The sequence below is a fragment of the Macaca thibetana genome, chromosome 14 (genome assembly GCF_024542745.1).
Source record: "Macaca thibetana thibetana isolate TM-01 chromosome 14, ASM2454274v1, whole genome shotgun sequence".
In the NCBI taxonomy this organism is placed as follows: Eukaryota; Metazoa; Chordata; class Mammalia; order Primates; family Cercopithecidae; genus Macaca; species Macaca thibetana.
Genome location: NC_065591.1, coordinates 18924 through 32344, shown reverse-complemented (window position 1 = coordinate 32344; position 13421 = coordinate 18924). Strand labels below are relative to the sequence as shown.

General features: G+C 57.6%; 5 protein-coding genes across 6 annotated transcripts in view; 2 read left to right on the top strand and 3 right to left on the bottom strand.

The window, feature by feature from the left end:
• The window catches only part of BET1L (Bet1 golgi vesicular membrane trafficking protein like), a 69036-nt gene extending 66135 nt beyond the window's left edge, over window positions 1-2901 (top strand). Inside the window, exon 5 of the mRNA XM_050758958.1 lies at window positions 81-2901. Coding sequence (XP_050614915.1) covers window positions 81-248 — 168 coding nt within the window. The 3' untranslated portion in view covers window positions 249-2901. The remainder of the gene's footprint in view (window positions 1-80) is intronic.
• Window positions 1-11942, bottom strand: part of PSMD13 (proteasome 26S subunit, non-ATPase 13) — a 65393-nt gene extending 53451 nt beyond the window's left edge. The window contains exon 1 of the mRNA XM_050758953.1: window positions 11939-11942. The gene's annotated coding sequence lies outside the window, so the exon portion shown is untranslated. The remainder of the gene's footprint in view (window positions 1-11938) is intronic.
• On the top strand, window positions 1528-2901 carry LOC126936320 (uncharacterized). The gene has a single exon (XM_050758957.1). The coding sequence runs from the start codon at window positions 1528-1530 to the stop codon at window positions 2059-2061; it is 534 nt and encodes a 177-aa protein (XP_050614914.1). The 3' UTR covers window positions 2062-2901.
• Window positions 5361-8950, bottom strand: ODF3 (outer dense fiber of sperm tails 3). Of its 2 annotated transcripts, XM_050758954.1 has the most exons (7): window positions 8671-8950; window positions 8302-8418; window positions 7964-8164; window positions 7428-7529; window positions 7010-7131; window positions 6090-6230; window positions 5361-5656 (listed from the first exon to the last, which is right to left on the bottom strand). In XM_050758954.1, exons 2-7 carry the CDS (start codon window positions 8408-8410, stop codon window positions 5567-5569), a joined length of 765 nt encoding a protein of 254 aa, XP_050614911.1. In that variant the 5' UTR covers window positions 8411-8418; window positions 8671-8950; the 3' UTR covers window positions 5361-5566. The 2 variants fall into 2 exon arrangements, with proteins under 2 accessions (XP_050614911.1, XP_050614912.1); XM_050758955.1 differs by lacking the exon at window positions 8671-8950 and having other exon boundaries at window positions 8302-8624.
• SCGB1C1 (secretoglobin family 1C member 1) lies at window positions 11246-12039 on the bottom strand. Its single transcript, XM_050757512.1, has 2 exons — window positions 11985-12039; window positions 11246-11451 (listed from the first exon to the last, which is right to left on the bottom strand). The coding sequence occupies exons 1-2, from the start codon at window positions 12037-12039 to the stop codon at window positions 11246-11248; spliced, it is 261 nt and encodes an 86-aa protein (XP_050613469.1).
• Between the last annotated feature and the right edge of the window lie 1382 nt (window positions 12040-13421).

The window sequence follows — 13421 nt, the reverse complement described above, 5'->3', positions numbered from 1 at the left end:
GCAGTGTCTCCTTCAGCACTGGTGCGGGTGGGTGGTCAAATCACCACTTCTGTGTGATCTTGCCGGGATTCTTCCCTTAGGACTCGGATTTCACAAGCATGACCGGCCTGCTTACAGGGAGTGTGAAGCGCTTTTCCGCAATGGCAAGGTCCGGACGAGACAACCGGAAGCTTCTATGTGGCATGGCTGTGGGTCTGATTGTGGCCTTCTTCATCCTCTCCTACTTCTTGTCGAGGGCAAGGACGTGAGACAGTGGGAGCTGGTGTCTGTGGGTGCCAAGGGCAGCCATTGTCTTCCCTGCCTGGCGTCTTGGGCTCCAGAGGACTTACCTGCAAAGTACTCCTTTGAAATTATAATCGTGGGCCAGGAATCCTTTCTGTGTGGCAGGAGGCTGCGGCTGCCTGTGACCTGATGAGCTCATGTTGGCTGGTCCCATGTGTGGAAGGGACTCTCTCGGGGAAACCAAGGCCCAGCCCCTCCCCCCTCCCCCAGATGCTAGAGACACAAGCAGAGCTGGGGCCGCAGCGTGTCTGGAGGAGCCAGGTCTGAGCAGAGCAACGGTTGAATCCCAGGCGTGGCCACCTGTGGCCTGCAGCCTTTCTCCCAGCTCTTGGGACGCTGACATCTGAAGGCTCCACGGTCGTGTCCTTGTCTGGATGAGGCCATGTCTGTGATCCAAGGTTCCTGGAACTGACACAGGAAGGGGCTGTGAACCCTAAGTGGGTGCTATCTCCTCCAACTGAGGCTTCGCAGCCTGGAGATGGCAGTTACTCCTGGCCATGGTTGCTGAGCACAGGAGACCAGTGCGGGCCACCCTGCTGCGAGTTCTCTGTGCCTACTCTCCAGTCCTGCGGATGAAGTGAGACCCCTGGGGAGAACGGGTTGTGGATGAAGGAGTGGACTGCAGCCTTGGCCTAGCCACTGGGCGGGATCCTTCTGGGTCCTGTGACTGTGTATCCAGGAGCAGAAACTTGTATTCTCAGGATTCAGAATCTACCCAGCACCAGAGATGTGTTTTCAGAAGAACAGACCTAGAAATGGGCCTCTCTGGCATTTCAGAGTCAGGCAAAGCAGGCAGGGCCGGGGAGCCACTGTGGGTCTACACAAGAAGGTTCCTGAGAGGCTATCAGTTGTTGCCATCTAGCTTGCTGGTAACTCTGGCGCCTCTGCCAAGCCCTGCCAGACTCCTCTGGCTGTGATGGCGTTCTGTGCCATCCTCCTTGTCCCCAGCCTCTGCAGGATACCCTCCCTACCCACCTCTCCCTGGGCCTTCCCTGTCCACTGGGCTGGGCTCATGTTCAAACAACTAGACTGGCAGGGCAACGGCTTTTCCCCACCTCAAGATGAGGTCCTTGCCCCCTTGGCCTAAAAACACCTTTAAAGCTCTGTGCCCTTCTCTGTCCTGTTCCAATCTTCTGCCTCCCAGTCATTCCCTGGGGACTATGGGATCACTGTCCCGCAACCTGTGTGGCCACACTGTGTGTCCTGTCAATCCAGAACTGCCTCTGAGCTCCAGGCTGACCACAGATGAGCCACAGCCTGGTACCTGCAGCCCCACTTTGCTCACCCTTCCCCTCCCCTCCTTCCTTCCACACAGCAAGCCCACCTTTCTCCATGCACGCTCACCATAGCCCCCTTCCTTGTGACCTGAGCCCTCCTTTGTACCTGGCTGAGGCTGTCAGCCTCCTGGAGGAGTGGGGTCCACCGTCTTCCCCTATGCAGTGCGAGCTCACTTCTCACCCAGCAAGGTGGACTCACTTGCCTCCATGTCTCTGGGGCTTTGCTGTTGCCCTGAAACCTAGCTGGGCTGGTCTTGCTCCCAGCTTGCTTCCCCCTTCTCGGATGTCCCTTTGCAGGCGCCTGTCGTTCCTCAGGCACCAGTGTGCTTGTCTGCCACGGCGAGCTCGTCAGGGGCTTGTACCCTGGTCACCAAGCATGGTAGCAGCTGCCTGCGTTGGGTCTCCATCTGGTCACTGCAGGTGCCAACCCTTTATCTCCCATATTTTCCTGGGCCATGGAGGGCTGACCTCCATTTTGGGGAATGTGGTTGAGCTGTGGTAACCAGCTATACCCCAGGTGCCCCTCCCATGGTGGTACCCGCCCACCTTGCTGATGTGAACTAGGAAGTTAGGCTGCATCTCGGACTGGCCTTCGCTGGAGAGGTGCTTTGCCGTCTCGGAGTCTCAGTCACTGTGTTCCCTCCCCACCTGTCTCCATGGCTGTTTGCAGCCCTCCCAGGTAATTTGGGGTCTAGGCTGGACTTCCTTTGTGGTTTGCTTTTCTGCTTCTCACTCTTGTTGTATTTTTTTTTTTTTTTTTTTTTTTGAGAAGGAGTCTCGCTCTGCCACCCAGGCTGGAGTGCAGTGGCTGGATCTCAGCTCACTGCAAGCTCCGCCTCCCGGGTTCACGCCATTCTCCTGCCTCAGCCTCCCGAGTAGCTGGGACTACAGGCGCCCACCACCTCGCCCGGCTAGTTTTTTGTATTTTTTAGTAGAGACGGGGTTTCACCGTGTCAGCCAGGATGGTCTCGATCTCCTGACCTCGTGATCCGCCCGTCTCGGCCTCCCAAAGTGCTGGGATTACAGGCTTGAGCCACCGCGCCTGGCCTCTTGTTGTATTAAGAAGGATTCCATAAAGGGAGAGTGGCAACCCTGCTGCTGCTGTGCCTGACCCTCACCCTCCAGCTCAGCCCTGTGCACCTGACCCTGTAAATGAGTGGGGTTTGCTGACTATAATCCCTGACACCAGTAAAACCAAAAGGAGTCTTGGGGGCTCAGTATGAGAGCCAGGGTTACACACTCTGCCAAGTAAGGACAAACTGCTAGGCTGTATGCCATAATTTCAGGATGAGAAACGTTAACAATAAAATTTTGTAGTACACATAACCTCATTAAGAACTAATCACGTGGTCTCTGTTGTCCTGATTTCCTTGGGATTTGAGGGAATTTTGTCTGCAGCTCACCCTGGTCCATAGGCTGGCCATGGGCACTGGTGCTGTAAACCCTGTCCCTTATTCACCCCCTCAGGATTGACTGGGCAGAGCAGCCACAGACTCACCTGAAAGGGGCCTGCCCTCCACACCTGTGGGTATTTCTCGTCAGGTGGGACGAGAGACTGAGGAAAGAAAGAAGACACAGAGACAAAGTATAGAGAAAGAACAGTGGGACCAGGGGACTGGCACACTCAGCATGCGAGGACCTGCACCGGCGGCGGTCTCCGAGTTCCTTCAGTGTTTATTGATTACTATTTTCACTATCTCGGCAAGGAGAGTGAGGCAGGAGAACAGGGTGAACAGAGTGATGGTGGGGAGAAGGTGAGCAGGAAAACCTGTGAGTAAAGGAATATGCATCATAAATAAGTTCAGGTACTGTGCCTGGATGTGCATGTAGGCTAGATTTAGGCTTCTCTTTACCCAAGCATCTTAGTGTAGCAAAGGGTAACAGAGCAGTATCACCACCAGCATATTTCGCTTCTAGCCACGGGGCAGTTTTCTCCTACCTTAGAATAAACGAATAGTTGGCTTTACACCGAGACATTCTGTTCCCAGGGACGTGGGAAACAGGCCTTCCTCTTTTACGAATCCTCCTCAGCACAGACCCTTTACGGGTGTCGGGCTGGGGGACAGTAAGGCCTTCCCTTGCCAGGAGGCCATATCTCAGGCTGTCTCAGTTGGGGGAATCCTTGGACAATACCCAGGCTCTCTCGGGCGGAGGTGCCTGCGGCTTTCCGCAGTGCAGTATGTCCCTGGTTAATAGAGAATGGAGAATGGTGATGACTGTTACCAAGCATGCATCCTGCACAGCCCTAAATCCCTTAAACCTTAATTCCATACAGCACATGTTTCTGTGAGCACAGGATTGGGGCTAACGTTACAGATTAATAGCATCTCAAAGCAGAACAATTTTTCTTTGTACAGATCAAAATGGAGTTTCTTTTGTCTTCCTTTTCTACGTAGACACAGTAACAATCTGATCTCTCTTCCTTTGCCCCACACTCACCCGCTTCCTGCTGTGTTACCTTTCCCTGCCCAAGTTCCTGAAACGCAGGTGGGGTTCCTGATAGCATCACCACTTAGGGAATAAGGGAGGAGGCCGGGCGCAGTGGCTCATGCCTGTGAGCTCAACACTTTGGGAGGTCAAGGTGGGTGAATCACAAGGTCAGGAGTTCGAGACCAGCCTGACCAACATAGTGAAACCCCATCTCTACTAGAAATAGGAAAATTAGCCGGGTGTGGTGGCACGTGCCTGTAGTCCCAGCTACTCAGGAGGCTGAGGCAGGAGAATCACTTGAACCTGGAAGACGGAGGTTGCAGTGAGCTGCAGTGAGCTGAGATTGCGCCATTGCACTCCAGCCTGGGTGACAGAGCGAGACTCCGTCTCAAAAAAAAAAAAAAAAAAAGTAAACATAAAGTGCTTCGAATCCACAGCCTGGCATGATCACAGCTAAGTGAGGGTCAGCAGCTGTATTGTGCTTTATACAGGTGCGGGTGATGGTCCTACCAGTGTGTCTGTCAAGGTCACCTGTCCTAAAATGACTTCCCTGAAAGGCTGAGTTGAAATCCAGCCTCCACTTCTTGAGGCTTGGCCTTGAACTCCTGGACAGCCTCTGGAGATCCCCCTCTTCAGGCTCAGCGGACACCCCACCTTCCCTGTCCATGTATTCCTTGTACTCCCTGTATTACCCATTGATGTGTAACAGGTCACCCGAAAGCTTCACTTAAAATAGCAATGATTTATCGTGTCTCATTGGATTGGAGACGGGGTACTGCCTCAGGGTTGGCCGTCTTTGCTCTATCATGTCGAGGCCTCACTGGGAGATGTGGTCCTGGGGCTGCCTTCACTTGAAGGCTCACTCACAGGTCCAGAGGTCAGTGCTGGTGAGTGGAGGGCCTGGCCGGCCTGAGTGCCTGTGGCCGGGCTGAGTGCCCAGATGAAGCATTCAGTCTCACCATGGTTGGGCTTCCTCACAACATGATGGCTGGTGCTGGAGCAAACATGGACACGTGGCAGAAGGGTGGGGGTAGGGTGGGCTCTGGTGTCCAGGCAGAAGCTGTTTCCTTGGCATGTTGTATGCCTGGCCTCAGAAGCCTGGTGGCACCACTTCTGCCTCTTTATTCAGGAGACCCACAGGCTGCAGCGTCTTTGAGTTCAAGGCAGAAAGCATCAGGAGGGACAGTGTGGAGCAGGGTGTCCAAGGCACTCAGGCGCTCCCATCTCTCCCCACACAGACCCTGGGCCCTCCCATCTCTCCAAGCTGACCCTGGGCCCTAGAAGCCAGGATGGGACCCATGTGAGCTGACAGCGCATGGGACTCCTTTCTGGAAAAGCCTGATCTTTTCACCAAGACAAACCTCATTAATGCAATGTGATTTATTAAATACTTTCGGCACAGCAGAAAACAAGATTAACATATGGTAAAATAGCATAGAAAAAAAGTAACTGGTTACAGTTGCCCAAACAAGCGTGCTCTGCCCTGCAGGGCCAGGCTGGCCCAGCCCAGCTGGTGAAGACAGCCTCGAGCTCTGTGGCCTGGTGGATCTCTTGTGCAGACGCTGGGCGTGATGGAGCTACTCCACATCAACCACCAGGGGAATCATGTAGTCAGAGTGTTTGATGCCAAAGGTGACAACTGGGGCGCAGGGCTTGGTCAGGGTCACCTGGGAGAGGAGGGGCTATGATAAGAGCCAGCACCCCTGCCCCCACCTGCAGGTCTCTGCCCTGGCTGGGGCTGGGCTGCTGTCCTTCCGGAACCTGGGGCCAAGGTGGCCAGCAGCTGTGCTCCCAGTTTGAACACAGAGGACTCAGCAGTAGTAGCTGTCACGGTGTCTAGGGAAAAGGGCAAGGCCTCTGCTTCCTGTCCCTGAAGGGTTACCTGTGGGGCTAGTGCTGGAAGTGTACAGGGTCCTCAGGGTGCAGGTGCCTCCCCTCCCCACCCACCCCTCCACCCCCTCTTGGCTGTGTCCTTCCATAGCCCAACGCTGTTTCCCCTTGTCTGTGTCCCAACCCCCCTCCCCTGCTCTTTCCTACATGTTCCTCTGGGTCAGGCCCCCGACCCCACCCTGACCCCTCTGAGCTGTGCTCTTCCTGGACCTTCTCAGGGCTGTGGGCGCCTGGTCCTGGCTTGAGGGTCTTGTCCCCTGGGGGCTCTACACGGGCAGCCATGGTGTACTGCGGAGCCTTGAACTTGGTCACCTGCACGTCAGTCTGGTGGTAGGCTGCGGGACCTGGGGTCTGAGAGGTAAAGGAGGCTCAGACAAACTCGGCCTACCCAGGGCGCATGGCCCTAGAGGACAGGGAGCAAACTTGGACGGAGGGTTTCAGGCCGAGTCAACAGGGTCAGCTACAAGTTGGTGCCCGTGCATCAGGGTCCCCTTCTGTCTTCTGTCACACTGTGGAGACCACACCCCCCTGCTTGTGGGGCACCTTCTCATGTGGGGGTCGCTTCCTCCATTTCAGCCTCACGCTGGCAATGACCTCCCCCGTGTGTGCCAGTCCTGGGAACATCCCTGAGCCTGTGTGAGAGAGGCTGTCGCTGCCCCGCTGGACCTGAGGGCCTGGGGCTGGCAAAACCAACGTGGACAAGGGCTGCTGGGTGCCACGATGCTGCTTTCCCATCTCAGGCCCCTCAAGCTCTCAGGCATGTGCCACCCAGGGCCTTCGCACTGGCTGTTTCTGAAACCAGGACCCTCCTCCCGCAAACAGCTCATGGTTTATTTTTTCCTCCTCCCCTTCTTTCCATGCCATCCTATCTAAGATTGCCTCTCTCTCTCCAGGCAGTGCTTCATAAACCCCATCTCTTGTCCTCAGCACTGTCCAAGCTGGGGCCAGGGCCTCTCCCTTCTGGCCTATTGCCTGCCCCTCCCCAGCATGTGGCAGGCACCCAGAGGATGAAGGGCTGAGAGGGCTGAGGGGCATTGGCAAGGCAGGGCCGAGCTGGTGAGTCCTGGGTTCTGGGGGAGGGTTCAGATGACTGGGGGTGATTCTCCGTTCTCAGCTGGGGTGACCCTTGCCTTGTGTAGGTCGTCGCTGAAGCTGCCCAGCTTGCTGCGGCCCTTGATGGAAAAGGAGGGCTGGGAGACCTTGCCGACGGTGTTGGGCCCCATCACCATGGGCAGCATGTACGCAGCGGGGCCTGCAGGGTGGACGGGAGCCTCAGGGTGGACGGGAGCCTCAGGGTGGAACAGGGCCCACCGCTCCCTCCCTGGGGCTCCCCCAACTCTGGACGGGAGCCTCAGGCCGGAACAGGGCCCACCGCTTCCCTGGGGCTCCCCCAACTCTGGACTGGAGCCTCAGGCCGGAACATGGCCCACAGCTCCTTCCCTGGGTTCCCCCAACTCTGGAGATCAGCCGTCAGGCTGCCCCATCTCACCCACCCCACCCAGGATCCACAGGTCCATTTGGCTGAGGATGGTTGGGGCTGCTGCAGACCTGGGGTGCTGTCCACTCGGAACGTCTTTGTTCGGGCGGAGATGGAGTGGCTGGGCGCTGAGTCGAACACGTACTTGGTGGATTTCTCTGGAAAGTAGTCACCTGGACAAGGAGCCAAGGGGGTTGCTGGGACAAGCAGGTGGGTATGCAGCCAAGTTTGGGGGCTCGAGGACTCCCCAACATTCCAGGCATAGGGCCCCTGGGCTCCAACACAGGTGGTGACCAAGTCTGGTCAGGGGGTGTCCAGGATGGAAATACTGACTTCGGGGCTGGGGAGACAAGGGCCATTTTTGAGCAGGGAGAGTGGGGTCTGACGTTGGCCTGGCAGAGAAAGGTCCAGGTCGAAGCTGGGTTCTAGGGCCAGAGTCTTCTCTGCCCAGGTGTGATGGTGGCCCTTCAAGAGAGAAAGATGGGACAGGAGGAGCCTGGACGGCTGAGCTCTCTCACACCCTTGCTGCCATGAGGTTAGGGTCACCCAGCAGGGAGGGGCAGGCCTGGGGCTGCGCAGGGCAGGAGCCTGAGACAGGGTCACTAACCTGGGCCGGGGGTCAGCAGAGTCTTGCTGTGGTAGCGCCCCAGGATGGAGTAGGCAGGGCCAAGGTCCTTGCCAGTCCTCAGTATCTTGGGGTTTACATTATAACGGGGTCCTGGGGAGCAGTTCTCTGCCAGGAGCATGGGGGCCCCGCGGAAGCTGTAGGCTGGCGCACGGAGCTTGGTGGGCGTGTGCTTCACGAAGCCTGTGGACACAGTGGGCCCTGAGCAGCCTGGACCTGCCCTTCTCCCCGCGGGGAGTCAGGGATCAAGCCCCAGGCCCTTCCCGGCCCCCCCACCTGCCCGCCTGGCTCCTGACCCTCCCAGGCTCTCAGGCTCTTACCAGTTGTTGGTGGAATCAGGTACTTGGGTCCAGGGCTGCTGTAGAGGGCCATGATGGGTCCCCGGGGGCGATGGGGCCTCCAGGTGCCCATCCATACCTCCTCCGTCATGGCCAGCTCTGTCCATAAGTGAGAGGCTTACCAGGTGCTGGGAGGCCCGACCCTGTCCCAGGCCGGCCCCTGATGCCCCCGTCCCTGCTCTTGCTGACACTGAGGGGTAGACCTGCTGAACCTGCCACAGCGTCCTCAGTGGGGATCTCCAGCTGGGAGCCAGGAGTAAGGGATGGTAGGCGCTTTCTGCGTGGGACTGTGAGCTCCTCACCAGCTTAACTGTATCCCAGAGCTACTGTCCATGCTGGCCCTCAACTCACCACCGTTTTCGGCTCTAAGGGAGCCCTGGGCGGGTTTCTCCTACTTAGAGTGGTGATCAAAGACGGGGAACTTCTTGATTGAGGCTGTGCTGAGGGGCAGGGAGGGGGCCCCCCAGGAGGGAACTATAACTTCTTCGGCGCAGGGACAGCACTCAGAGCAGCCTACGGACCCATCCTCCTCAGAGACCGTCCTGTCCCCCCTGGCCTTGGTGCCAGGGAGTTCCTGCAAAAGGAGCATGGAGAGAAAGGCCTTTTCTCTTCAGGGGCTTACAGAATTGGGGAGAGGTCCCCCAGTCTAAACTCTAGAATGTGGCTCTGTGGGATGACGGGTTCTAGATTCTGTCTGTGTGACCAAGACAATGGCCTCTGCCTTTGATCCCCTCACCAGATCTCACCACCAGGTCCCCTCACCAGGTTCCGCCAACAGGACACCCCTATAAGTCCCCCTGACCAGGTTCCCCTCACCAGGCCTCCCACCACCATGTCCACTCACCAGGTCCTCCTCGCCAGGTTCCCCTCACCACGTCCCCTCACCAGGTTCCCCTCACCACGTCCCCTCACCAGGTTCCCCTCACCACGTCCCCTCACCAGGTTCCCCTTACCACGTCCCCTCACCAGGTTCCCCTCACCACGTCCCCTCACCAGGTACTCCTCGCCAGGTCCCCTCACCAAGTCCTCCTCGCCATGTTTCCTTGGCCATGTCCCCTCACCAGGTACTCCTCGCCACGTCCCCTCACCAAGGCCCCCCCATGTCCCCTCACCAGATTCCCCTAAGTTCCCTCACCAGACCACCCCTCACCAGGCCCCCTCACCATGTTTCTCTCACCAGGTCCCCTCAACCAGGCGTCTCCTCATGAAGTCCCCCTCACTGGGTCCCCTCACCAGGTCCCCTGTAACCAAGTCCTCCAGGGCCCCCTCCTAGGGCTTCGTCAGCCAAATGGAAATCCAGGCAGAGACCATCTAGGCAGGTGGACAGAGCACAGAGCCAGACAGCACCGCGTGGCCTCCTGGCCAGGCTCAGACAGGACAGAGGTGTGGAGAGGGGGTCAGGGCAGTGAAGTTTCAGGGCTCAGCACCCAGGGTGGCCAAGGATGTGTCAGTTCCACTCAGCTGTGCCCCCAGAAGAGACGATAGATTGGGAAACTGAGGTGCTGGAAGGTTCTGGCTGTGGGAGAGCCTGGGATCCAGGGTCAGGATTAGGGTCTGTGCTGGTTGTGGTGGGCGTGAGTCATTGTGGGCGCTGCTGCTGCCCTGGCTGACCTCGTCAGAGGCTGCTCACCTGTGGCTCCCATCCCCCTTGGACACGGGTGTACCTTTTTTTCTCTCGGCCTTGTCGGGGGTCGTCTTGGGGCTTGAGCTCCTCCCAGTGTCTTCTAGGCAGACTCTTTCCTTGGACGACTTTGGGAAGAGAGATTGTTCTCAAACCCGCTGGACCTGGGCTGCCTGTGTGACTGTTTTTTGCACACAGCTATTGTCTTACGACACCAGCTTTCAGATGCTGAGCAACCCCCGCCCTGACCTAGCCCATGGGCGACATGGGGTCTGTGTCCACCCAGTCCTGGACACTTCCTCTTTCTGGGGCTCCCTGTCTCTCCCACATCATACTGCTGCCTCTGCCGCCCGTCTCCCTCTGGACGCCCTCTGTCCACATGGTGCTGTCTGGCTCTGTGCTCTGTCCCCCTGCCTACATGGCGTCTGCCTGGATTTCCATTTTGGGTCTTGCCTGTGGTGTGCCTGCTCCTGTGTGGACCCTGTGTGCCCCTCTGTAGAGGACCTTCACACATGTGCTCCTTGAGCAGGACCCTCTGTCTGTGGGTCTGTGGGTCTGTGTGTGTGGCTGTGTCCCTGAGTATGTTCTCAATGTCCCCATTTGTGTGTCCGTCTGTGGGGGGAGAGAGAGGAACCAGAGCCTGAGCTGCGGAAGGCTTTATTGATTACACGGTTTGAGGGTAAATTTCCATGTGGGGAGGTGGTAGTGGGCGGCGTGTCCATGGCTGCTTGTGTGGCAGGTCCTATGGCTGAGCCATGTCTGAGGTCCACTTAGGCACCGTCCTGACTGCCCAGCACATGCACCTGGAAGGCAGACACACGCGGACTAAGAGGGCTGTGATCAATAAGCGGAGAGCCACAGCTCCATCAGGCAAGCAAGGCCCTCTGTGGGGGGATCTGGCATATTGCTGCCCATCTCCTCCCAGCAGCTGAGTGGTGTGTGTGCATGCATGATGGTGTACACACATGTATGTGTGTGCATATCCCAGTGTGAGCATGCGTGTGTGAATGTGTTTATACATGTGTGCACGCAGTGTGCATTGCATGTCTGCACCTGTGTTTGGATCTCTGTGTATGTTCACATGTGTGCGTGGAGGAGTAGCCCACAGACTGGGGAGGAGCAGGTCTATGGAGTCTGGGGGCCGCTCTGTGGACAGGAGGTCTGGGGTGCCCACCTGAGCTGGCTGATGCGGGTTCAATGTCTGTGGGTGGTGTGATGTCTGTAGGTGGTAGGCTGTGGGGGTGCTGTGTTGGGTGATCTTGGTAAGGCTGCAGGTCTTTAGAAAATGGTGTGCCCCCCCTGCCCTCATACCAGCAACTTGATCAGCTCTGCCTTGTGCATTGGCTGCAGGCCGTCTATGCAGGACTTGAGTTCAGTCATTGCTGCCTTGGCATCTTCGTTGACATTGTACTTGCCCAGGGGCCCCTCATAGAGCTCCTCTGGGGTCCCCACCAGTAGTGTTTGCAGGAAGTCCATGAAAAACTCATTGCAGTCCTCCCCTGTGGCCAGCCCTGCATCACGAGCGAGATGATGCCAAGACAGGACAGGGTGACTCCGGTGCAACCACAGCCCCGGACCTGCCCCAGGGCTCCAACCTCCATGGTCTCCAGACCTTCCCCTTCAATGCTCACCCCTCCTCCCCAGGGCTTCCTCCACAACACCCCCAACTCCACCTTGCCCGAAGACCCCTTCACATCCCCCTTAATCTTAGCTGCTCCAGTTTCCACTCAGCATTCCCTGGGATCACCAGGGAAGGAAAGTTAAGCCCCTGGTGTGGGGGAGTTTCCCCTGATGAGAAGCTGGTCTGACCAGGGGCTTGAAGGGCCAGGTCAGGCTGGATGGGGCTGGGGTAGGGTCAGCTGGGCTTTGTCTTCGGTTGGGGTGGAGTTGGGTGGGCACGGGTTCTGCAGGGTCCTTACCCACTTCTGTGACAGATGCAGGTGGAATGTTCACTGCGGGGGCCTAATGCCAGGATTTTACCTTCTCGGGTACCCCCAACCCCCCTGCCCCTGAATGTTCTGGAAACCCAGTGGCACAGACTCACGGCAGATGCAGAACAGGGTGAGGGCCACCAGCAGGAGGGCACGGCTCCCCTTCATGCCAGCAATCTCAGGAGCTGCCTCCAGCCAGAATCCCGGGATTTTATGCCTCACCGGGCAGCACCTCTCCCACAGGGCGGACCAGACCTGCCCATTACGATCTGGCAGCCAGCTCATATGAGGTTTATTCACATCCCTGTCTCCCAGTGGGTGCCAAGCAGCAACAGGCATGGGGTGGCTGTGTGACAGGTGGTTGGCAAGTGGCTTTAGGGTGTGTCAGAGAGAACAGGTGTGTTAGGAGGGAACGCTGGTGAGGGAGGCCATGCCAGCCGGTCGGTGAAGAAGGCAGCGGGTCCTGGTCACCAAGGGCCTCTAGTCATGCCTGCCCTTGAGGCCGAGGGTGGTGGGATCTGGGCTTGGTCCCATGCCTTTCTTTTGAGGTAGGAATCCCTCCTCTTATCACTGTGCTGTGTGATCAGGGTTTGCATCTGGAGGTCTCTAATCAGGCAGGGCCCCCTCAGTACTCAGATGGGGGTGGCTGACTGGGGGAAGGGGGTGCAGGCTGCACCAGTGGACACTGCCGTAGGACTGCCTGGGGACTGTGGATCTATGGGGTGAGGAGCAGCCCAGTGGCAGTGCCTAGAAGAGAGAAGGTGGCCTGAGAGGATCCGAGAGACATAGAGCTGGCCATGCCGGGGCCAGGTCTGAGCAGGAAGTGAGGAATGGGAGAGGCTGGAGGTACATCAGTAGCCAGGACAGCAAGGAGAGGTCGAAGGCCCTGGGGAGATGGTCCCAGGACATATTACAATGGACACAGGAGGTTGGGACACCTGGAGTCACCTAACAAAACCACCCCAAGAGAGGCCATGAGTAGGGGTTTCCCAGCCCAGTCCTCTGGCTGAGCCACACGGTCCAAATACAAAGGGCCCCTGCTGCCACCTGGTGGCTGATGGCGTCCCCAGGATCCCGGGCCACTCGCGTTTAGGGTCTCTGGAAGACCAAGGTCCTTGTTACAGTGAAGGACTCCTAAATGAGCAGAGATTTACACCTACTCCAAACAATGAAATAAAATCCCATCGTGGACAAAGTATGCGGGATGGAAATAAGGCTAGGGTAAGGGTTAGGATGAGGATTATGGTTATGGTAAGGGGTTAAGGGTTAGGGCTCAGCATTGGTTAGGAGTTAGGGATACAGTAGGGCTGGGTTAGGGTTAGGGTTTGGATTAGGGTTCAGGATCGGGTCGGGTTCGGGTCAGGGTCGGGTCAGGTTCAGGTCAGGTCAGGGTCGGGTTGGGTCAGGGTCAGGGTTGGGGTAAGGTCAGGGTCAGGGTCAGGGTTAGGGTTAGGGGTAAGGTCAGGGTCAGGGTTAGGGGTAAGGTCAGGGTCAGGGTCAGGGTTAGGGGTAGGGGTAGGGTTAGGTGTAGGGTTAGGTGTAGGGCTAGG